This window comes from Vespa velutina, chromosome 14 (genome assembly GCF_912470025.1).
Source record: "Vespa velutina chromosome 14, iVesVel2.1, whole genome shotgun sequence".
In the NCBI taxonomy this organism is placed as follows: Eukaryota; Metazoa; Arthropoda; class Insecta; order Hymenoptera; family Vespidae; genus Vespa; species Vespa velutina.
The window spans coordinates 5,413,392-5,437,245 of NC_062201.1; the positions used below are offsets into that span (position 1 = coordinate 5,413,392).

The following is a 23,854-nucleotide window of genomic DNA, read 5'->3' on the forward strand; positions in this document are numbered from 1 at the left end:
TTATTATTAGTATTATTATTATTATTATTATTATTATTAGTATTAGTATTATTAATATTATTAATATTATTAATATTATTATTATTAACATTAACATTATCATCGTCATCATCATCATCATCATCATCATTATTATTTATTAATTTTGATAAGCTTATGGAAAATGATATGTTCGATTTATACGTGACACTCCGTTCGTTCTCTTTATTTTTTTCTTTTTTTGTTCTTTTTAATAGTACAATGATCAAAACATGATCATCGTCGGTTTCATGTCTATTTTCAAATGACTTTCAAAAATTTACGATGGACTCTCGCAAATTTATTTCACATATGTTCCTTCTTTCCTTTTTCTTTTTTATTTATTTATTTATTTATTTTTTTTTTTTTTTTTTCTTATATCATCTCTCACTTTGTCGAGTTTTCGTTTCTTCGTCACAAACCGTTTTAATAATTCTTTCGAACTAAAGGGAACTTTAAAGGTTCCATTTTTTAAATCACATCCAATGCGAATTATTACGGCGATACGATTAGCGACATGATGAGAATTTCTTAAAGCTTAATTGCAAAGGTAAGATTTTCAAAAAAGATTAACTATAGGTGTATATATCTAACCTTATGTCTGATCATCGTCTGGACTCGGGTGGCCGTTGTTACTTATATTCGATCCGATATAAAGGATATATCATCGTGATTTGACAGATTTATGCGAGGAAAAAGGAAAACCGTGCTCTATATTCAAGGATCGAGACGTCTAAGAAGTACAACCTAGCCGCCAAAATTTTTCGAGAAAAAAGAGAGGGAAGCGAGGAAAAGAGAAGAGAAAAGAGAGACACAGATTCTCTTTCGGGTTAATCGAAGGATTTTAACTAGCGGACATGAACGAGAAGAGACAATAAATATCGTTCTCATCGTCGTTCAGCGATCGATCTCGATATATGTAAATGTGCACTTTGGTATACATGCATACATACATACATACATACATACATACATACATACATACATACACGCATGCATACAACATACATATTCGTATAATTTTGTATATATAATTGCATATACATACAGGCACGCACGCACTCAGCGTCATTATGCACATCGCGTTTGCGTCCATTGGTTTTTCAAGAGATCCTTATAAATACGACCGAGAGGAAAAACGAAAACGATCCACGAACGATCTTTCACGATCGCATTTCGTTTTCCTTCTTCTTCTTTTCCTTTTTTTCTCATATCATCTTCTCCATCCTCTCTCGAACGTAGAAATATTGTCATAATGTATATAGGTACAATACGGGTCAGGTACAAGAGTAGCATATCAGGATCGATTTGTCTTATTTCTTTTTCTTTTCTCTTTCGAAGAGAGGACGAAGATCGTTCTTTTATCACAAACCTTTTTTCTTATCCCGCGAGTACGAGAATAATTACAATTTTATTTTTATCGATCCTTACATTACGTAATGTTTGTTAATCGTAACGAACGAACATATAAACGACCCATTTTTTTGTTTTTCTTTTTACTCGCCAAAGAAATCACAAGAATAGGAAAGATTCTTTGACCGCAAAGCGTTGACGAAAAGCGTTGTGGCCACGAATGAAAATTTCTCGATAGATTTCTTGGAGGGACGAAACGGCAATGTTCGTTCGTTCGTTCGTTCGTTCGTTCGTTCGTTCGTTCGTTCGTTCGCTCGTTCGTTCGTCACTCTTGTCGATGATCGAAGCGCGAGCATTTCGATCCGTTTCTGAGGCATTAAACTTTAATCGCACATGCACTGATATTAACGACTATTGGTCCGCCTGTTCGTTGATCTCTTCGTTGTCGTCGTCGGATAACGTCGACGTCCTGTCGTGATTCGTGCAATTTTCCGTCTGGCACTTGGACTCTGCAATTTCCAACCAGTGTCGCTTGTTGTTCCTGACACCTTCGACCAAGGGCTCCAATTTGTCCGATAGTAAAGCGAATGCCTAGAAAAAAAAAAAAAAATATATATATATATATATATATATATATATATATGTCTTTTTTCTAGATGTGTATCAAGTACAACGAATACCGAGAATTTATATAATCGCATATATTTCAATTAAACGGGTTGTATCAAAGTATGAGTTCATACCTCGTATATGGGGAGGCAAATCGAATCGATGAAGCCAACTTGCATCATCGGCAACTGATCCTCTTTCTCCCTATTCATAATATCCTGTAGCAAAGATCAAAACCAATGATACTCACTTTATTTCGTAATATTCTATCGTAGAAATTGTATCGTAGAAAGGAAAAAAGAAAGAAAAGAAAAGGATCCTTACGATTGGCGTAATATTTAACGTCCGCCTTTCGATGTCGCCCTGTTCAAAAAATTCACTGCTAACCAACTCGGCCACTCTCTTCTCGACCTCCCAAGGTTTCGTGATGGCCGCCAAATCGCATACGGTCATCAGCATACCACGCAAAAGTTCACGATGATCTCCGTATGCCCAATTATAGCCGCCACCTCGCGCCAAGCTGAAAAAGGCTCCTCTCTTTCGAAAATAGACGGCAAGATCGGTCGACAGAATAGCCTCCTCGAGAACCTTGACCACTCGAGAATATTCCTCCGGTGAAAGATTCGACAAAATCTGATTACCCTGACTGCTCAGTATCATTAGACATTGATCGAAGTGGTGATGTTCCATCGTGGAAGTCGAATAAAGTTGCGCCAGCGGGGAAGAAGCCCTTGGAAAACGACAAAGGAATGGAGAGAGAGAGAGAGAGAGAGAGAGAGAGAGAGAGAGAGAGAGAGAGAGAGAGAGAGAGAGAGAGAAAAGAATAGAAGAAAAGAAAAAGAGAGGAACGAACAATTTTAGATAGTTTATCGCTCGATTTAATTTATTTTTATTTTTAGATACGTACTTGATTTGAAAAGAATTGTTGGTACCACGATGATCGAGATCGTGACAGAGACAAGCAATGATCAAAGCGAGACATTCGATTTCACCGAAGACTTTCCACCACTGAGTAGCCTGTGTGCGAATAAAAATACTAAGTTCTACGATCGAAATGGATGCGAATGTAATACATAATTCGTAGTAATACGTAATACGTAATCGATCGACTCACAGTTAAAATGGCAAACATCATTTGTGCGACATTGAAGGCGTGTCTCCAATTGTGATAAGTTACGTTCCGATAATTTTTCTTAACGCTGAGTAACCATCTACAAAGTACGTCGTAATCTATGTGAAAACGTTCGACAAAGTCAAGATCGAGAAACATTCTTAGGCAAGCCGTAAGAGTTTCGTCGTCCTCCATATGAATGTCGTCGAATTTGAAGTCGTGTAATAGATAGTGCGCCGAGGATGGCACTCTTAAGCCCTGAAAGAATCGTAAGAAGCCGAAATAATATGAGGAATCTCGAAATAAGCGCGAAGATTAATCTAATATTCGTAATAAAAATTCATTTCATGGCATGTATTGTATTATATGGGTATTTCATGCGGATATTATTAGAAAGCAATCGGCCGCGAGCTAATCGACCTAGGTCGAATAGACGACCAGCACCTCTTTCCTTTCGATACCTATAGCGATAATAACGCCATAATATACGCTCGTTGGTACTCTAGTTGTAGATTTTTGTGGAGGTCCATATATACAGATATTCTATAATCAGAAAACAACTAACCCTCAGTCTTTGAGCATCCTCTAAAGATGCTGACGCGTGGTAACTCAATACTTCCAAAGTAACGCTTTGTTTAGCCATCGCTATCACAGCCTTCTCGTACCTGTCAAGAAATAATGATGTATGTAAGACTGAAGATTTATATCGAAAATGTAGAAAAGCGCGGATAAGTTCGATCGATAATAAATAAAATCGATAAATTTTATTTCACATACTGACATGTGCGTATTGTGTATGCCCATGCCGCAGAATATGGCGAACGCCTCGACAAAGTTCTCGTCGTTTTTTGTAAAAGGAAGATCGTCGAATTTGTTGATTAGTTGTATGACGCCGATTATCTGTCCGGATGAATTCTTTATGGGCATGCAGAGTATGGTGCGATGTCGGAACCCCGTACCTTCGTCGACGGATGGATCGAATCTTGGATCTTCGTAGGCATTTGGTATACTGACCGTCTGAAATAACACATCGATCTGCATGAGTATCGTTAATGTTCACTTTACACAACGTAATTCATTTATAATATATCTGATATATCTATAGATAAGGTATATAGCATTTAATCGATTTATTGACAGCGCGTTATGCTAACTCAGAATTCAAAGCAGAAGGTGGAACGTCTGTTGAAATTCTTTTATTTTCTCTCGGCAGATACGATTAAGTCTATAATCATCTTCGTTAGCAAGGCGAAGAAAAGAAAAATCAATTGGTCAATGTTTTGGACCAATATTACTCGACGAACTCGTCGTTCGATTATTAATGTTCGTTCCTTTTTCATAATTCGATGATGGAAAGAGAAAGTTTAATCTCACCTCGCCTGTCGTCGCCACGTATCCGGTGATGCCGACGTTTATAGGAAATCTACTCTCGAACGGACTACGAAACGACAAAACGGCAACGTTATTAGATGTATGAATCTCGACCGTGGTACATTTTTCTTTCTTTCTTTCTTTCTTTCTTTCTTTCTTCCTTTCTTACTTTTACTTTTCTTTTCTTTTCTTTTTTCTTTCTTTTTCTCCCTGCTTTTTACCTCCTCTCTTTCTAATTTCTTTCTTTAACTTGCCGTAGCAACAGATATCTCGTAGTAATGGATAATAGGAAATAAATTTTTGTCTTTGCTTACCTCGTACGAGAATCGGAATCTTCGCCCGTGAGATCGTTCGCCTCGAAGTCAAACACGCGAGAGAAGCTCCCTTTCGATGCCTTATGCACCAATAATACCTGTCGAAAAGGCAAATAGTTCGTTCGTTCGTTCGTTCGTTCGTTCGTTCGTTCGTTCGTTCGTTCGTTCGTTCGTTCGTTCGTTCGTTCGTTCGTTCCATTTTGACGATGAATTCTCGACAACGAAATATGCCAAAGAATAATCGATTATTTTTATAAGAGAACGATTTTCAATATCGTACCTGAACGCGTTGGCATTGTATCAATGATTGAGTGTGAGTTAAGATCCTCAGGACCATGTGTTCTATCGTACTCTGCTCCTCGAAGATCATTCTGGCTAAATCCAACAGCACCTGTCGAGCGACATAACGATTAAATTTATTAAATATACCTGCTGCGCGCGAGTAGGTGACACATACAAACATGTATATACATATATGTATATCGAAATAACGTATTTTCAACGGAGTTCCGATGGACGTCGATAGACGTCAGAAAATGGAATAATTTGCCGTTGAAAAACGTTCTTTCCTCTTTCTCGTACGTACTTGATTTCTCTTCACTTCCAACTGACTCTTCTCGTAAAGTTGGGCATTCCTCAGGCCGATTCCGCAGAATTGCAAGTAACCGGCAAAGACCTTTTCATCCTGCGCCGTGAATTGCGCCTCTCCGCCGAGCTTGTTGATGACCTGGGCGACCCCGACGACGTCGCCGTTGCAATCCTTGATCGGCATACACAACAACGCTCTCGTTCTGTATCCCGTAAGCGCATCGATCTCACGATTAAACCTCGAATCCTTGATGTAACAAATAATTTCGTTCGATCATCGGCGTTTCGTTTCTTTTAACGCGATTACTTCATAACAACATTCAATTCCTAGCTAATTTAATTAATTTAAAGCTAAAGATAGGAAGAACCTTATAAGCGTCTGGTATGTTGACGGGTTCTCCGCTTTCGGCGACGTAACCAACGATCCCTGTTCCCCAGGGAATCTTGATTTCGTCCTTCTTCTCCATCTCGAGGAGAGTCGACCTCGAGCAAACGTCGAAGAGCTTAGAAACGAGACACCTACTTTTCGAATAGGTTTGTCCGCAACCCTGATTGCCGGACCTTCGGGACGTTCCATTGTCGGTTCCATAATTAACGTTCGCCTCGTGATTTTGTAAGGAAGGTATGTGTCCGCCACCCCTCTCGCCTTGGACAAGGAACAAAGAACCGCGATCGGCGTGTAGCAAAGTGCTCACGTTCTGAAGGATCTTATGGCACAAAGACCTGACGTCCAACTCGTTACAAATATCCTTGACCTGTTGGGTACCAATCACGTCAGCATGAATTATATGTCAAAAAATGAACTAAAGAGTATAATAATGTCGTATCGTTAATATAAGCGGCAATATATTATCGAAGAAACGAACCAGTTCGAATATAAGATCCTTCTCGTCCAGATGCCTTAGCTCGTGCCTAGATCGTCTTTGGGGTCGTGCAGAATTAGTCGAGCCAACTGGTTGCCCACCGGATTGATCCGTCTCCCCGGAGGAAACGCTTAGGAAGGTCGGCGTACCGTCGATCGTATTGACGATTGGTTTCAAAAGGCCACCTCGCTCGAATTCGTGTGCGGATATCTTTCTGACCGGTGTCGTGGCCCCGGAACCGCCGCTGGAGGCACCTCGACCCGAGGACGAGGAACCACCGGGGTGCGTTGGACTGGACAATTCGATGCAGCTGCTCGACGAGGACGTTGGCGTCGCATGCGAGACTAACCACATGTCTACCGTTTGCCGTGTCACCTTCCTGGCATAGATAGGATGATATGATTATAACATCATTGTATCAATTAAATTCAAAACGAATGAACTACTTGAAACGTTAGCCGAGGACGCGCGGATAATCAGGATTGCGCGCAGGAAGAGTTAGGGACAATTTCCGATAACATATTTTGCTCTCGTCCCGCGACGTTACGACGCGGATGTGCGGATTGCGCGTCGGCCCGATTAATTTAGCCGTTTGCATAATTGACAGGAACACACCATGCGACAACGCATTCGACATGCAAGGGATGACGCGTCGCGCGACGTCGTAACTGTTATTTTTCAATGAGAGGAGACCGAAAACCCTCGCATCCGAGAGAGAGAGAGAGAGAGAGAGAGAGAGAGAGAGAGAGAGAGAGCATTTTCTATTTAACACAAAATTAGTCATCGTCCTCTCGTTGTCGTCCGAACGAAGGAACAATTTATTAACCGTTGGCTACCTCGCATAACGTGCGCTACTACCGTAACTCTCGAAAACTCGTTAGAGACTCGTAATTACTCTCTCCTCGAATTAATATTAAATACAGCATAGAATTTACGTCAGAGTTGGTTCGACGCAAATTGTTATCCCGCTCCCTAATATCTTTCATTTTTCTAATCAATTTAAACGAATTGATTCAAGTTCGTCGATTAAACGAACAATCGTTAGGTTTAAATTTATTCAATCGTAGGTCTCATTGTTGCGAAAGAATTCTTTTCTCCGAATATTTTACAATAACGAGGAGAAAGTGTAACGCGGAATACATGCCTTAATGCGTTATTACGTAGGCGACCAAAACGTTAATTATGCCTGACGTCGACGTCATTCGTATACGACCCTTTACGACTATCGTAAGTAAGTAAAAGTAAAGGTACCTTCCGACTTTTAATTTGGACTTATTGGTAATTAATCTGGTCGGAATTAATCAACGTACCCTACGCGACGTCTACCTATCGCATTGCTTCGGTATTATTTTATAAAGCTTATCGTAGAAAGTTTAATCGTCTTATCCAAGCAACTCGTTCTCGCGTTATCGGCCAGCAACAATCAAAAACAAACGATAAAGATAAATATATAAATATTATAGAAAGGGGGAAAAGTAAAAGGAAAGAGAATAAAAAGCACTTGGCCTGTGCACGAACCTGAGAAAATAATCATTGACGAAGTCGGGGTGCTCGTCGAGCCAGGCCTCCATCCGAGCGTATTCCGGATCGTAGACGGTCGTAGTCGAGGTGGTGTAATAACTTCCCGTGGACTTTCCATCTTGCACCTGTTGCAAAATGCCCTGACCCGCCATAACGCCCTGCACCCCTTGCACCCCCTGCAGACAAGGAGCTGCCGTCTCCGCCGTCATCCTCGGCTCCTCGATGCTCCGCAAGTGCAGGCCTGAGGGAACAAAGAAATTGCTTTCGGTCAACGCGATCCATCCTTCCTCTTTCGCTTCCTCTTCTTCTTCTTCTTCTTCTTCTTCCTCTTCTTCTTCTTCTTCTTCTTCTTCTTCTTCTTCTTCTTCTTCTTCTTCTTCTTCTTCTACTTCTTCCTCTTCCTCTTCTTCTTCTTCTTCTTCTTCTTCTTCTTCTCCTTATCCTTCCTCTTATTCTTCTTATTCCTCATTTTACCAGATTTCGAGAAATGGCGCTGTCAGTCGAAGAAACGAGTAACCGGATTTTAATTTTAATGAATTTGTTCAGGAGCATGGAGGAAGCGAAAGAGCAGTTACATCTAATCTATATAGTAATAATTATTCGACTTGTTTTCACGTTTAACTGAAAGCATCTTCATACAAGAGAACGCGTCGTTTAATTTCTTGAGAAATTAGGCCGATCCAATTATTCTTATCGGCTTAAGCGCTGAGATATTGTGACAACAATCGGTAGAGTTGGATTAAACAAATGTTTATTTAAGCATAAGTATTCAAATTATGTCAAATCGACGAAACTTTCTCTTTTCGTAGGACTCGCACCATAATGGCCGCCGATATTGTCCGCATATCTAGGCGATGACGATTCTGCCAAAAGAAACTCTAACGCGGCCCTAATAATTTATGATATGGTACAAGCATTAAATACATTGAACAATCTCTCTCTTTATATATATATATATATATATGTGTGTGTGTGTGTGTGTGTGTGTGTGTGTGTGTGTGTGTACGTATGTATGTATATTATATTCCATCTTAAACGAATAGATGTAATAAATCTTGGTATTAGGTGGTTTAGCAAAAGCTGCCGCTCACGTTGCCTAGGATGAATTTGCACTGTCGATATGCACATATATATAAATATATATACACACAACACACACATATACGTACGCGTACCAAGTTACGGCACGTCTTTAAAACCTCAAGTCTTGTGTAAACGAGATAGGAAGTAAGGTGCGTGGAGTTTCGAGTGCCCTTTCTTGCGGCACTTGGACAGAGCCTCTTCTATGTACCGTTTGCCTACGTTATATGGGATCCTTTTTTCTTGATTTACACAACCTATCGCTCCCTACCACGAATTTTATATATAAATTACGCCCGGCAAGTAGTCCGGACTTGCCCGTTTCGCAATATTTAAATTTATTACTATTCGCCTTTCACAACACTCTCAATATCGACGGATAAATGGTCAATGATGAAATCGGTGTTTAATAATTATTTCCATATTATTTTTGGCGATCTTTATATACCGTAACGTATAATAAAACTAAGGGAACATACATACATATGGAAAAGGAATGAAAAATAACACGAAAGAAACGATATCATTCGATAAGATTGAGAAGAAAAAAGGAAGATACGATGGTTGAATTTTGGTGAGTCAAACGAGGTTTAGGAAGGACAGATGGCACATCGTAAGATGTCCGTTCCTTTCTCGCTTTCGATAGGCTACGTTGTGTCCCGAAGTACACGATTCGAATGCTCCGCTCGCAAGAACCAGAAGGAATGGAGTGCAAGAGAAAGAGGGGAAAAGGGAGACGGATATTCTTAAAGCGATCGATAAGGAAATATAATAGATATTATAGTTATACCATTGAATGAATCGATTGCTTTAACAAAACGCGATACGTCTTGGAACATTATCTCATCTATCTCCTTCTCTTTAAAATTCTTATCATTATCGCTAGTAATATTATTAAAACTGTTGAAAGCGAATTGCACGACAATACGCAAAGTTTCTTATTAGCTATATATTTATAAAACGTATTTGCCTAAAAGCGATATTTTGTTAAAAATACCGACTTAAACGAAAAAGAGAGAGAGAGAGAGACAGAGAGGGGGGGGGGCGGGCAGAGGGGTAGAGAGACGCGAGTTCGTGATAAAAGAGTATCGAGATAAAAATAAGATCTTCGGAAGTAATTCGATCGATCGGTTCGTTGAACCGTTTTATATAATGCATATTATGGAATATCTATGGACTCATCGGCCGTGGAAGATGTTCTCAAGTATTTTTATCTTGTCTTCTTCCTCGCACATTCACGATAATAAACTCTATAAATTCGGCAGGATATTGTGGCATCGCGATCGATCCTCGAGTGCATTCATCCCGCGTAATCACGAAAAAGTGATTACCTATATTCACTTTGATGAGTTTATATTTTTATCTTTCAACTTGTATTTTACATTTCTTTCTTCCGGATCTTAAAAGAGTTAACGAGACTATTTCGCGTCAACTACAAAAATTTACACAGGACAGGAGCTATATAATTACGATATAATTTTTTTTTTTTTATATGACCCAGACAACCCAAAGAGCTTGGACACCCCTGGCATAAAGTATATCAGTTTTATTACGCGCAATGGATAATGTGCATAGAAGAGGAAGGATGCTATAACGAGGTCGTTTATCGGAAAAAGCTCTGTAGCGAGTCGCCACGATGGCAGTTAATTTAGTCGATAATTTTACAACTGGACCAATTATCGATGGGAATGGCGATGGGTTTCTACTTATTTTCCTGCCAATTCGATTCGTTATCTCCAAACTTTTATCGTGCTTGAATTGGCCCACGAAAAGAAAACAATTTTTGATATATGAATAAATTGGATATGCACCTACCGATTTTCGTACGAAAGTAGACAAAAGAGGGGGGGGCGGGGAGAGAGAGAGAGAGAGAGAGAGAAGAGCGATGATCATAAAACGCAATAGTTCATCCGTGAAAAGAACGAGAACGCTTCGCCGACGATGAATTAGCATGGGTTCTTTTTATCGAGGAATAAGCCAGCCACGTAGGAAATTTACCGAGTAAACCGTGTCGTGTTTTTCCATGGATTATTCTGACGGGCATGCTCTCTCACCTACATATTAAAAGCGTGCCGAGGAGGAAACGAAAGGAGAGAGAGAGAGAGAGAGAGAGAGAGAGAGAGAGAGAGGGGAAGGGGTTTGCTATGTAATATTTTCAAATGCAAAACTAGGAGTGGAATTATTTTGGCAAAAGGCCAATATCTTAACGATCGGGAAAAGGACAAATTTCTGACTGGCCTTTACGCTACGAGATAAATGTATTATCGCCATTTCTAGAAAACAATTTTAGACCAATTGTGCATTCATTCAAAAAGGTATTAAACTGCCTATCATGTACATACGGAATATAATCGCATTGTCTATAAAACGCTTAGGATAAGTAGAGAATTAGAAAATACAAACACGTCGTCCGATTAGAGATCCGCCTCGTTATCGGGACACAGTAATATGCGAATAGTAGTTTTGGAAATGGTCCAAGGAACGCGCGCGCACGCACGTTTTTGACGGTACATAAGCGGATCGAACTTAACGCTCGGTAACACAATAGAAGAGAGAAGAAACTCTCTCGTTTCGAGTATTACGTTGTGCCAATAATTCGAGCTAATTAATAATTCCATTTAATTATCTCGCTTGCTGTACGCGCGAAAAATGAAGAAACGCGCTTTATCTATAATCGAACAGATATAACTTTTATGAACTTACGAGACGTGGACATAATTCGATTCGATCAGCGATCGAAATAACCAAGTTTTTGCATCGGAAAGGAAAATGAAAAAAACTACCAATCGCATAATTATCCATTATTGTCATAAGAGCATCGATAAAATGACGATAAAAAGATGTTAATTGTTCACCTTATCGAACTAAGATATCTTGGCACGATATGAGTATAGCAGAATATATAACAGAATGGAAGAGCGAGATTTTACGTGGACGACCAGCGGAACGGCCCCCGCAGGCGGACGGTAATGCCGATGATAGGTGTAACAAAGGAGCAGTAAAACTGCAACGACAGCATAGGAGACTTGCGCGGCCTTCGCCTCGACTTGGAACGACCCGATGGCGCCAAGCTGACCTATCCTTTTCGCCGACGCACCTTATAGTCGACTCTCTTACATTTTACTTTTCCTCGAGATCGTACGTACGGTCTACCTACGTCCTCTCTAGGCACGTACGATCTAATGGCACCGTCATGGGAGAATTGTATTCACTCGAAAGGAAGATTTTTTCTGAAACTCGCTTCCTTCTCCGAAATGTACGCACCAATGAAATGTTTCCCGACGAAGTAGCTCCGCGAAAAAATCTTTCCTCTCTCAAAGAAGAACGAGCAAGTAATTCATTCGAAAACGAAGAAGAAGCAATAATTGGATCGTGCAGCGAAAAGGATTATAAGATTATAAGACGAGGAAAAAGTTGGCTGCTTTGATCGATTATTATTTCCTACATTCTTCATAGTTTTTCGAGCGTTAAGCGCGTACCCGTCAGCGCTTTTCGTACGTCAAAAGGAGAAAAGAGAGAGAGAGAGAGAGAGAGAGAGAGGTAGGGTAAATGATAAGAAAGTCTTACGAGACAACACATCATTCGCGATATTCCGCTTTCTCTCGTCTCTCACTCTTATATTTAATATACTTGATGTTTCCGCGCATTCTCGCGTATTGTCAAAAATCGAACGAACGTAAGAACGTACGAATGAACGACGGACGAACGAACGAACGAACGAACGAACAAACGATCGAACGAACGAACGAACGAACGAACGAACGAACGAACGAATAGCAAGGCACGAAGCGCTCGAGGCGGCCTTCGCTCGGCTTCCATCACGACCTGCTGGCGCCAAGCTAGCAGATCTATCTCTTACGAGTGAGACTCCCCGCGACTTCTCTCTCTCTCTCTCTCTCTCTCTCTCTCTCTCTCTCTCTCTCTCTCTCTCTCTCTCTCTCTCTCGCTCTAGAGCAAGACCGAGCGCAACCAGACGGCTGACTCTAGTCGCGCGAAGCCGATGCCGTCGCTTTGCTCCGTTGCATCGCCCTTGTTTGCGTTGTTACTTATTATTTTGCTTTTGCTGCCTTGGTGAGTCTTTCCCGCAGAGTTTGCCACCTCCTCCTATATACGATAACGACTGGCGTACTTTCGATGATAACGATGACAAGCAAACGTGGTTTCTTCCACGAAAGTCGTTGCTTTTTGCTCGCTATTGGTGCCTGCTTCCTGTTAAAATTGTATCGATTAAGTATCTCAAGTATCGTTACGATAAACGTACTTATATACCTAGCCGAAGGATGAACTCGATACTCGATACTTGGGAATACTTAATACTTGTTACTTATCGATCGACGTACATACATACGGTTAATTAGAACGCAGACGCATAGATCCTAACGAGTCAAGTTGGTCCATTGTCCTGTTCACTTAACAGCACGCGCATTAATGAGCACCCCCCGTTGTTATCGCTTTACCCTCTCGAGAAACCGAACGATGATTTATATCCAAGTACGTCGTTGAAAGCACTCCGTTTTGCCATAGCGGCGACGTACGTCGTTCTACCCATTTCGATGATTAATAAACGCTTATCACGATATGTACCTACCTACATATTCACTTACATATCCTATCTATCTATGTACGTATATACGTATACCTAACGGTCGACCATATTGGGAATAATTTTCGAGAAACGCGAGAGGAATATGCTATGTTCAACGATAAAATGATATTTTTCTACAAATGCATTATCTATTTCCTCTCCTCGTTCTTTTGCGCAACATTATCTACAAAGAGGAATGAAATAATTGTTTGATCGTTCAACGATCGAACGATCTTTATTCTACTCGTATATCGGATATTGTTACGTGAATTATTGTTACGTTAATATCGTTAGGTTAACTTTACAAAAGCAAAAAGATCCTTTCGATTAGGATAGATCTGGGAACGTGGCAACGATCTTGGTGGCAAACTCGCTATCGATCTAAGCGTACAAACGACTGTCTTTTAGCCTGCTGCCGTCGAGCTGACCTATCTCTTCTACCGCGACAAACGCACTTTGCTATGCTTTCTTTTCCTCTACATCGTGCAAATTTTCGTGATTTATGCTGTTCTTCCTATATAAACACCTTCCTCATTCCTCTTTCTCTCTCTCTCTCTCTCTCTCTCTCTCTCTCTCTCTCTCTCTCTTTATTCCTCTTTTTTATTACATCTTATCGATATCACTATTTTTGTATATATATAATCAAAAGATAAGGAAAAGTTCTATCGACCTCTATCGAGAATCATTCTACGTCACTTATTATCGTTGAACACACCTTTATAATGACAATACCCAATTGGTTGTAACTTTGTCTGCACATTTGTTCATTCCTTCGAAGGAACATGTCCAAATAGAAAATGTCATATCGATTTTGACATCTGCGAAGATCAGTTTCTTCCTCATTCTTCGAAAAATCGTCATCGACTCTCAATCGCATCTGTTGATTCATAATCGCGAATCATCGTGCCGCGATGTGTGATCGAGACAGAGATGGAGAGATAGATAAGTAGAGAAAGATAGAGAGACAGGAAGAAAAAAATGTCATCCTTTCCGATAGGAAATTCGATAAGGCTCGAAACAACGTATAAATCTTTTCACGAAGCAAGCCGTCAGATTTTTTACTCGAGTACGGCCGCCTTACGAGACCGCGTCGCGTCTATCGATTATCTCCGTGGACAGTACGTCAAAGTTTTTCTGCGTAAAAAAATGAGAGAAAAAGAGAGCACGCGCGCGCGTGCATGTGTGTGTGTGTGTGTGTGTCACAGATCGATGTTTGCAATTTAACGCACTTTCTTCCGACATTTTTCACACGACCGAACGATATAATGCAAATTCTTTATCTCGCCAAGCGAAAAACATTGTGCATATTTTCCGACACGTTGGCGCGCGTGAAAGCCGCTTTTCGTACGATAATTTCAAACGCCACATAGATTGTATTCGCAATTCGAGGCAAGGTCGAAGGACTCAAAGGTGGAAGGACGAAAGGAGGTGGGTCGAAGAAGGATTTATCGTCTTTCGGGCGTCGATCTTTCTTCTGTCAGTCGCAGGGTCCTAACTCATCCTCTCTCTCTCTCTCTCTCTCTTTCTCTCTTCCTTTGAATGTATACGAAGAGGAGGCCACCGAAACTTGCTTTTGAACCGGTCGCCCTTCTTCCTTTTTATCCCGCTATACTCTTCCTCCCCCCTTCTCTCTCCCTCTTTATCTCTTTTTTCTCTTATTCGTTCCTCTCTCTTCCTTCTTTATTCATCTTCGTTCTGTAGTTCGCCTTAACGATCTTCTTCCGAGGCAAAGCTCGCACCCTTCGTCGTCGTGTCAAGTTCAAAGCTACTGTATTCCGTACTCTCTCTTTCTCTCTCTCCCTCTCTCTCGCTCATTCGCTCGTCCGTTCGTCCGTTCGTTCGTTCGTTCGTTCGTTGGTTGGTTCGTTCGTTCGTTCGTTCTTCCCATCCAACGATCGGTCTTTCTGTCCTCTCGCGGCTACCATAGCAGTTTGTTCCAAGAGACTGTGAATCGATATTGAATGTTCGTCGTACGACTATCACGATACGCACTAACGTTTATATAAAACAGGACAAAAATTATGAATAAATTTACTTTCAACTTTGGCGATTAAAAATTGCCAATTTTTTACAATTTCTTTTAGTACAGTTTTGGAGCAACAAACTTGCGTTTTCAAAATGCAAACTGTAGACTTTCTATTTTCCTTTAAACGAGTTCATTCTTTCATCCACTCTCGTACATCATTATTAGCTAGCTTGAGTGTACTTGTACATTTCGTGACCATAATCGTTGAAATGAAGAAGCGTGTACGTCCGATATGCGTCTTTTTAACTCCGTTAAAAGATACCGGTGTAAAATCGTAAATTGACGGAACGAAGATAGACAGACAGATAAATAGAGAGAGAGAGAGAGAGAGAGAGAGAGAGAGAGAGAGAGAGAGAGAGAGAGAGAGAGAGAGAGAATAATCCGCACGACACGAGTCTAATTAAGAAAGATAAGACACCTATCGATGATCGGCGTTTTAATGACCGAGCTTGACCTCTCGTATTGCGATTCTCTCGTGTCATTGCGAAATCTATTGTCAATAATATAGCACAGCAAGCTGGATAGAATCGATATGGCGAAATTTGGTATATCTTCTACTGGCAATATTCGAAAAAGAAAAAGAAAATTCAAGGAAAATTAATGAAAAGGAAGAAAAAAAGAAGAATTTACAGAAAGCCTTTCGAAAACCTTTCTTTCTTATACGACACGATTATCGCAAGAACATGTTCGTACAAGATTTAAAATGATTTTTGTTTTTCTTATCTTTCTTTTTCCTTTTTGTAAAACAATGGTGCAGAGTCGGCAATGAAGGCAATGAAGCAAACAGGTAGAGTAAACAACTTCTTAGCGTTTACTTTGTCGCAGAACGGAGCTAGAGAATGCAATGGAAGAAGAAGAGAGAAAGAAAGTGTCTCTTTCCAACGTGAGCGACGCGCATACACCCATTGTTCCGTGCTTGTATCTATATGGATAAGTTTCAGTGAGCGACAAGTCGCAGGCCAAGCACGTTCCACGCACACTAACACATTTACGTATCGAGTCGTCATATGATCGTTAATCGTCGTCGTCATCTACCTCGTCGTTTTCATTGAGTAGTTTGACCGATAAGAACAAACTTTTGACAGTTCGATCAAAACTATTTTTGTGAATTAATGGCAAATGTTAATTCTATAATCAACTGTCACATTAGATCTAATGAAAAACATATTCTAGTTCTAACGCGTTACATCGAAAAGTCGGGAGAATATTTGAGAGCTTCGTTAATAGGTGTGTGTGTGTGTGTGTGTGTGTGTGTGTGTGTGTGTGCGTGCGTATATGCATACATACATATATATATATATATATATGTGTGTGTGTGTGTGTATATATATATATATATAGAAGAGTCAAAGGAGAAGACGCTCGCGACGCTTTTTATCTCGTTGCGTAACCGATCAAACGTATACAAATATCGTACGGGTGTATATCTCTCGTGAAATTGCGTTTCGGAGAAAAAAGTCGCAATGAGCTAAAAAACTTTCTCCCTTTTCTTTCAATATCTCATTAATCAGTGGAAATGAAATATAAGAGAAACAGGTATGATAATAATCGCGAGTATAGGTATACTTGTCGATAGAAAAACGCGAGGAACTGGAAAATCTTATCGATGACTAAGTCTTGCGTCTTGAAAATCACGACTGCGGGAGACGCACGTTCGTACACGTTGGAAGAGAACTGGTAACCATCATCACGTTTGCAGCTGCATTTGGAGTCTTATTATTGCACCGTTTTCTCACGCTACCGAAATCAGACCAACGAAATATTTTCACGTTTTACGAATAAGTATTTCATGAAATGATCAAGGATGAGAGAAAAATATTGAAAGAAAAAAAGAAAATGTTTCAAATTGTTTTTCAATTTCTCTGTAAAAGACGAATGTGCGCATAATTTGAAAAGAAGAGAAAAAAATATAACGAGTTAAAATCAAATTCAATATATTTGATTTTAAATAAGCTAACTTTCAAAATAAATCAATGCGTCTATCATGACTGCTAACTTGAAAGATTTTTCGACGTTGAAAAGAAAAAAAATTGTTCTCGTACAAGGTATTAACATTATCAAAGTGTAAAAAGGAATACTTTCTTTCTACTTTACGATAAAGAGAATTTTTTCGACGCGATACGAGCTTTCGAATTAAAGTACTGATAAATATAGGATAACTTAAAAATGACAGTGTTATAGACATGTCTAATATCCGTACATACTATACAATAAATATAAATGCTTCCGTCTGAGGAGGAAAGCGCATAGAATTAGAGGAAAGGATGGTGGTGGTAGACGCGGAGGTCCAACGTCGAGGTCCACTTTCGGTATGCAAGAAGAGAACGCGTCGCACGACACGCGGCTATATTAATCCCAAAGCGCGCGCGCGCGCGCGCGCAGAGAGAAAGAGAGAGAGGAGAGCAAAAGAGGCTTTCGCGCGTGGCCGCTTGCAAGCGCGCTAACGGCTGTCGTCGTCCAGACTCTTCGGACGATTCTTCTCTTCTCTTCTCTTCTCTTCTCTTCTCTTCTCTTCTCTTCTCTTCTCTTCTTTATCAGCCAATTCTGGTCTTTTCGACGCGAGCAAATCCCGCAAATCTTTCTTTGCAAGATCGAACCGTGAAAAGAGATTCCACGACTATCGAATTTACGAATCAATCTACGACGGAACTTTCATAGGATTCTTTTCCTTTTCTTTCATTCTCCCTTTCGAAAAGAATTCTCACTCTCAAAGTCTCATATTCGCAACAAACACGCGATTGCTTACAGATTCTTTTGATCGTCGCAAAACTCGCGGAGAGATTAAACCAAAGAAGAAATTTCATGAGAGTTTCCAATTAAATATTATATTCGAGAAAGGTACTTTTATTTCAAATTCTCTCGTTGTAATACCACCATATCTTTTCTCTTCTCTCGTAAATATTTTTTCGTTCATTCGATACTCTGGTTTTATTTATCAAAACAGCCTGATAACGTTCGCGAAGGAATCGGCAAATTAAATGATCGTCGAAGAACTTTGTTGATTGCGGAATAATTTTCTATAGCGCGTTATGTTCTTTCGAATATTCGCAGAAAAGACACGAATCATCATGAACAAACGGAAAATCAATTAATCGGAAAACAGAAAAACGCAAGTTCTGAAAATCATCGTTTTTCCTTTTTTCTCCCTCTTTCAATACGCTCGATAGTAGTAGATGGAGTATCGTACTCGAATAGCAATATATCCTTTTAAACTGACCAATCTGCTTTTTCCGAGATCTTTTCTGACATAATGATAAAGAGCGAGAGAGAGAGAGAGAGAGAGAGAGAGAAAGAGCTTACGCTAATCGAGAGGAACTGGAAGAAGATCCTAAAACTACGCTCGCGGACATACGCGATAGTGACTTATCGTCGTAGACGAATAACGAAGCGTATTTGCATTGTCCAAGGTAACTGTCGGCGCTATTTCATTACGCAACTATACCGGATTACCGGATAAGTCGCGTGCCTTTGCAACATTTCTTCCTTACCTTTTACAGATTTCCCACGAATTTATGTTTTCTCCAATGTATATATCACACTATCGCAAGAGCTTGTTTTTCTCCTTTTAACTGACAAAACGAGCAAACATTCGAGCATAAGATTACCATTACGAAATTATGAATTATAACTTAATTTATCGAATTACTTCAATTCTATCCTTGAATTATGCTCGTACGACTTAAATACGGCGCCCATCTTGTAATTTTATTTCGAAAAATCTCGCGACATTCAGCACGAATGCATTCAGTGATTACTTATCAATGTATCAAGCAACTTTAACATTCAACTTGAGGATTCAAGTCTTTCTCGTATCAGCGGAAGAAATTGAAAATTCGCCTGTGTATCGACGGATACACACACACACACACACACACACACACCGTCGTTTATTCGCTTTTCGCATCTCGCCTTTTCTCGTGTTTCCGCGATCCAGCCAATTCGAACGGTTCATCGTTTTATTTACACCGAGCAAATATTTTTCTTCTTCATAGCGAAACGGTCGAGTCGTTTTGTGGAACGTGGAAGAGTGTTTTGGGAAAATAAAACAAGTTTTACGCTTCCCCAAACAGGTAGATCGTGACTAGACCGTTCGATCGGGGTTCCCGGAAAGTCGTTCGAAAGGAGCAGCCTGCTCGATACGTATTCAGCTTGCAAATTCCAGGCCGCCGTGCCGTGCCGTGCCGTGCCTTGTCTTGCCTTGCCATGTCGTGCCGTGCCGTGCCGTGCCGTGCCGTGCCGTGCCGTGCCGCGCCGTGCCGCGCCGCGCCGCGCCGCGCCGCGCCGTGCAGTCCGGTAGGAGGATCGTTAAGGTAATAACGATCCTTCTAAAATCCAATTATGATCTCTGCCTTGGCTGCTCGTCGTCAAAAATATCTGACGGTGGTACTTAGCATTCAAGCTCTGCAACGTCGACTCTTCATCTCTAAAGCGAATATCACGGCAAAATGAAAGCATAGGCTAATTATAGTGAAATCGATTATACAAGTTTAAACGTCTGTATTATATTTATTATTATAAATCATTATAAATGAAGCTTTTTTTAACGCAAAAACATAAAGCAACGAAGGAAACAAATTCGATCGGTGTCGAGATAAAAATCGCAAAATCATATCTCGCAAGTCGGATTATTAGAGATTGTACTTGAAACACGAGGCGAAACTTGCCAGATCACGTCAAACGATCGCGGTGAATTATATTCTTCAATGGCAAATTTTCAAATTGTATTAAAGGCAAAAGTTGCATCTTATTCGAACGATACGATCTCAACAATCTTGATCATCGATTTCCATATATTTCCTTATAGATCGCATTCCTTGCGGTCGGCGTTCGTCGATAACTCCTCGGCTTCCTACTTTCTAAGCTGCATTTTAAGCGAAACTGTCATCAATTATGAATCATAGACGGTGTACGTGTTTGCTCTTATTTCGCAAACGATCCGCTTATAACGCTCGAAATGCTTACATAATTACGATAACGAACCAAAACCAACTGCGTCGTTTCTCGACTACAAATGTTTCATCTTCATGGTCAATATGCCGTGTCAACATTGCCTTCTTCGATCGGCAAACTTTTTCTTCTTCGATGGGAGAAAAACGAAAATGTATTTTCTGATACTTCTCTGTCTCTCTCGATCTCGCAATGAGCAAGATCGGAGAATTGAGAGAAGAAAGAGAGAAAAGAGATCGTGGGTTTTTCAAAGGTAAACACGACGCATGTGAAAAAATATTGCGAGCATCTGCGAGTACGCACACGCCTTCTCGACGATCGCTCGATCATCGAGAAAGTATCTGATGATACTTTTTTTCTTCGTTTTTTTCTTCCTCTCACCATTCGTATCATTTTTTCGGTAAAGAATTTCCAATAGAGAGAGAGAGAGAGAGAGAGAGAGTTTCTGCGAGAGAGAGAAAGAAAAAAGGTACGCGCGCGCACTATGTTTCTCTTATCGTATCCCACGAAAGGGAATTTCTGGTAAACGGTGCAAATTAATCGGAAATCGTATTTTTCCTTATAGGTAATCCCCAATTAATCTCTCGGTAATCGAACTGACCCTTCGACAACGTCCATACGTCCTTATGGCAGCGCGCACGCACAGACTCGGGCAGGTTTAATACGCTCAATGTCCGCCTACGCCTTCGCAACCGCCTCCCTCCTCCTCGCGATAGTTTGCTGGACGCTCAACGAATCAAACTTATCCCTATCGTCCTATCGTTGCGATTACCAATTCCACTTCGTCCGTTAAAAGTGCCCTCTCCTCGCGAGCTCATTTATGAGCTCCGTTATGAGCTTGTGAAAAATGTCGTCGGTTTCGTTTCGTTTCCACGTCGAGGATCCATCCGCTGTTCCTTCGGAATATTCCTTAACGAGCGTCGTAAATCTTTCGTGCGCTCAAATTACTCGACGTTAGAGAAGAACGTCGAGATTACGTATCGCTCCTTTCCCGTCTAAAAAAGCAGAGAAATGATGCGCGGTCGACGACGAGCAACGTTCGAGCTTTTCGAACATTCTCAAGATATTTCTCAAGGAAAGACGTTAAGATCGAGTTACGTCCTTTCTTGTCCATCTATCCATCTATTACAAGTTATCGTGAATGGACTATGGGTTTTCACGATATCTTACAGTAACCTGCCGAGCTATTACGCTATTACGAAGCGAGGGCCGCTAATGGGGGCCCATGCTGTGCACGACGGAATGACGTTACGGCCGTACTGCGTGAGCGAGCACGCACGTTGCGTTCTGCCACCTCCTCGTCCTCCTCCGTCGGCACCTCACTTCTTCGATAGGCTCGCACGCCGACGCGAGACAGAAAAACGGCCACTCCGAAATGCAACAACACCTTTCTGTGACGTGACGTGACGTGACGTGACGTGACGTGACGTGACGTGACGTGACGTCTCGACACGGCCGATATCCTCCCTCCCCCGAACTTATTCCCCCTTGCATTCTCAAGCGCATCGCATTTATTCCATTACCCTTTATTCCACTATTATACTAGTACTGCGTTTGTCCTGACGGATAAAGAAAAAAGAAAAACGAACGATTTCGTCGTTTCGATCGAAATATCGATCAACAACTCGTCCGTATGTATTCGTTCCTTTCCTTTACAATGACCATTGAATTTATCGTTAATTAATTTAATTTTAACGATAATTCATATTAATTTATTCATTTAATGCTGTTCGATCTGTAAGCTCGATTTGTAAGAGAATTAAATCGCAAAAGTAAATTAAAGTTTTCTTCTTAAAAAATACTTACATGTATTTAAAGTAAACGAAGGAGAGAGAGAGAGAGAGAGAGAGAGAGAGGAGAGAGAATCGGGAACTAAACTGAACGGTACGGTGTCTAAGGACGAACTGTGACTTTAACAATAATCTTCGACTTACGAGAATATTGATAGGTGATGGGTATGACTAATGACAACAATAGAAAACGTTCGTTATTGCTTTAAACGTAAAGAAAATATCAAGATCGTAATGAAATTGATCTATCTAACGATAAACGTACGTACATATGTATACATGTATTGTTTCAATTTTTGATATCGTATATAATATAATCTTAATTTAAAATAATCATAAAAATTAATTAGAATATCCATAGACATTTTATCCTATTACATTTCTTTCGTCTTACTCGCTATCAATAGATAAAGTTGTATCGTATGATTCTACAAAATTTAGGTACATTAATTTCGTTGGAGATTTTTTTTTCTTTTTTTGTTACAACGAAAAATAGTACCGTATCCGGAATTGTTGTAATTGTTGTAAAAATACAATGATAATTTTTGGCGACTTTTAAAGGACAAGGATGCTAAATATTAGATGTTAATATTAGTGTTAACATTATCACTAGATATAATTGTATCCTATATTAATCCTATAATATTCTATAAATTAATATACTCGGAATAAATTTCTTTTGACAATAGTTTTCACATTAGATTGGATAACGATACGAAGCTTCGTTTTTTCTTCTATTAGATCCTACATATATACGAATTAAAGTAAATTATCTTTTGTCTTTTCGTTAAAGCGATCGACGTTACGTCACTTTTTCGAGTTGCAGGCAATTTCCAAGCACGAGCATCTTTTATCGCGCGAGGTCTTAAGTTACTTGCCGTTAAAACAATAGCTAAGGAACGCGAGCGATAGCGATGCAAAGTGACGATGTCCATGTCCGTGATACGATGATAATAATAATGACGATGACGACGACGGGAATCAGCGTACGAAAGTATTAACATCGTCGAAACGTAAACGTGATCGAACGCTCATCGACGCACGAAGGCATCGCTGAGATTCGTTCTTTGCCCGTTCGATTGAAACGTTACAAAGGAGAAAAGAAGAGGGAAGAGAGGAAGCCAAAGGAAAAGGGAAAAAAAAAGGAAAAAACGGAGTAAAATAAAGGAAATGGTGGAAAAAGATTTTGAGGCAAGTTGAAACGATCCTTAAAGGCAAATGACACGAAAAACTCGGAGAAGACACGTGGTGCTAGTAGGAAGGTAGATGAGACAATCGAGGCGTATTATTTTTCGCAACATCGAAAAATAAAATGTTACTAAATCTTTGCGATAAGAGAACGGCTTCTTTCGCGTGACGTTAGAGATCGAAAAGACGCGCGTATATGTATGTAAGTATTGTATAATACATAGAGGTAGAAAGTAGCATATCAATACGAACAGGAGAAATGTATTTTTTGTTTGGAGCCAGGAGAAGGTACTGATTCCAAATAAAAGCAGGGAGTAGCTCCCTCTCTCTCTCTCTCTCTCTCTCTCTCTCCCTCCCTCTCTCTCTCTCTCTCTCGCTCTCGCTCGTTTCAGAGGAAGCGATGCTAGTCAGATGGTAAGAATAAATCAAGGATAACTAGACGTATGCCATGTTAACGACCGAAAACGGAGGTGTACGTTTGTTTTCGATA

The 23,854-nt window shown here is 40.3% G+C and overlaps 1 protein-coding gene across 10 annotated transcripts in view; it reads right to left on the reverse strand.

Annotated features, from left to right (window-relative positions):
- LOC124954072 (dual 3',5'-cyclic-AMP and -GMP phosphodiesterase 11-like) overlaps window positions 1-23,854 on the reverse strand; it is a 102,494-nt gene that overhangs the window by 58,550 nt on the left and 20,090 nt on the right. For 4 of the 10 annotated variants that reach the window (XM_047506389.1, XM_047506388.1, XM_047506386.1 and 1 more), the window contains 14 exons: window positions 7,746-7,989; window positions 6,231-6,606; window positions 5,733-6,119; window positions 5,363-5,611; window positions 5,057-5,167; window positions 4,777-4,874; window positions 4,466-4,529; window positions 3,873-4,108; window positions 3,657-3,756; window positions 3,095-3,349; window positions 2,888-2,997; window positions 2,305-2,710; window positions 2,115-2,198; window positions 227-1,962 (listed from right to left, as the gene is read on the reverse strand). The exons of 2 other annotated variants lie outside the window; for them this stretch is intronic. In XM_047506389.1, the coding sequence (XP_047362345.1) occupies window positions 1,783-1,962; window positions 2,115-2,198; window positions 2,305-2,710; window positions 2,888-2,997; window positions 3,095-3,349; window positions 3,657-3,756; window positions 3,873-4,108; window positions 4,466-4,529; window positions 4,777-4,874; window positions 5,057-5,167; window positions 5,363-5,611; window positions 5,733-6,119; window positions 6,231-6,606; window positions 7,746-7,989 (2,900 nt within the window). In that variant the 3' untranslated portion in view covers window positions 227-1,782. Of the gene's footprint in view, window positions 1-226; window positions 1,963-2,114; window positions 2,199-2,304; window positions 2,711-2,887; window positions 2,998-3,094; window positions 3,350-3,656; window positions 3,757-3,868; window positions 4,109-4,465; window positions 4,530-4,776; window positions 4,875-5,056; window positions 5,168-5,362; window positions 5,612-5,732; window positions 6,120-6,230; window positions 6,607-7,745; window positions 7,990-23,854 lie in introns of those variants that run through there. 4 more of the 10 variants (XM_047506390.1, XM_047506392.1, XR_007102430.1 and 1 more) reach the window with 4 other exon arrangements.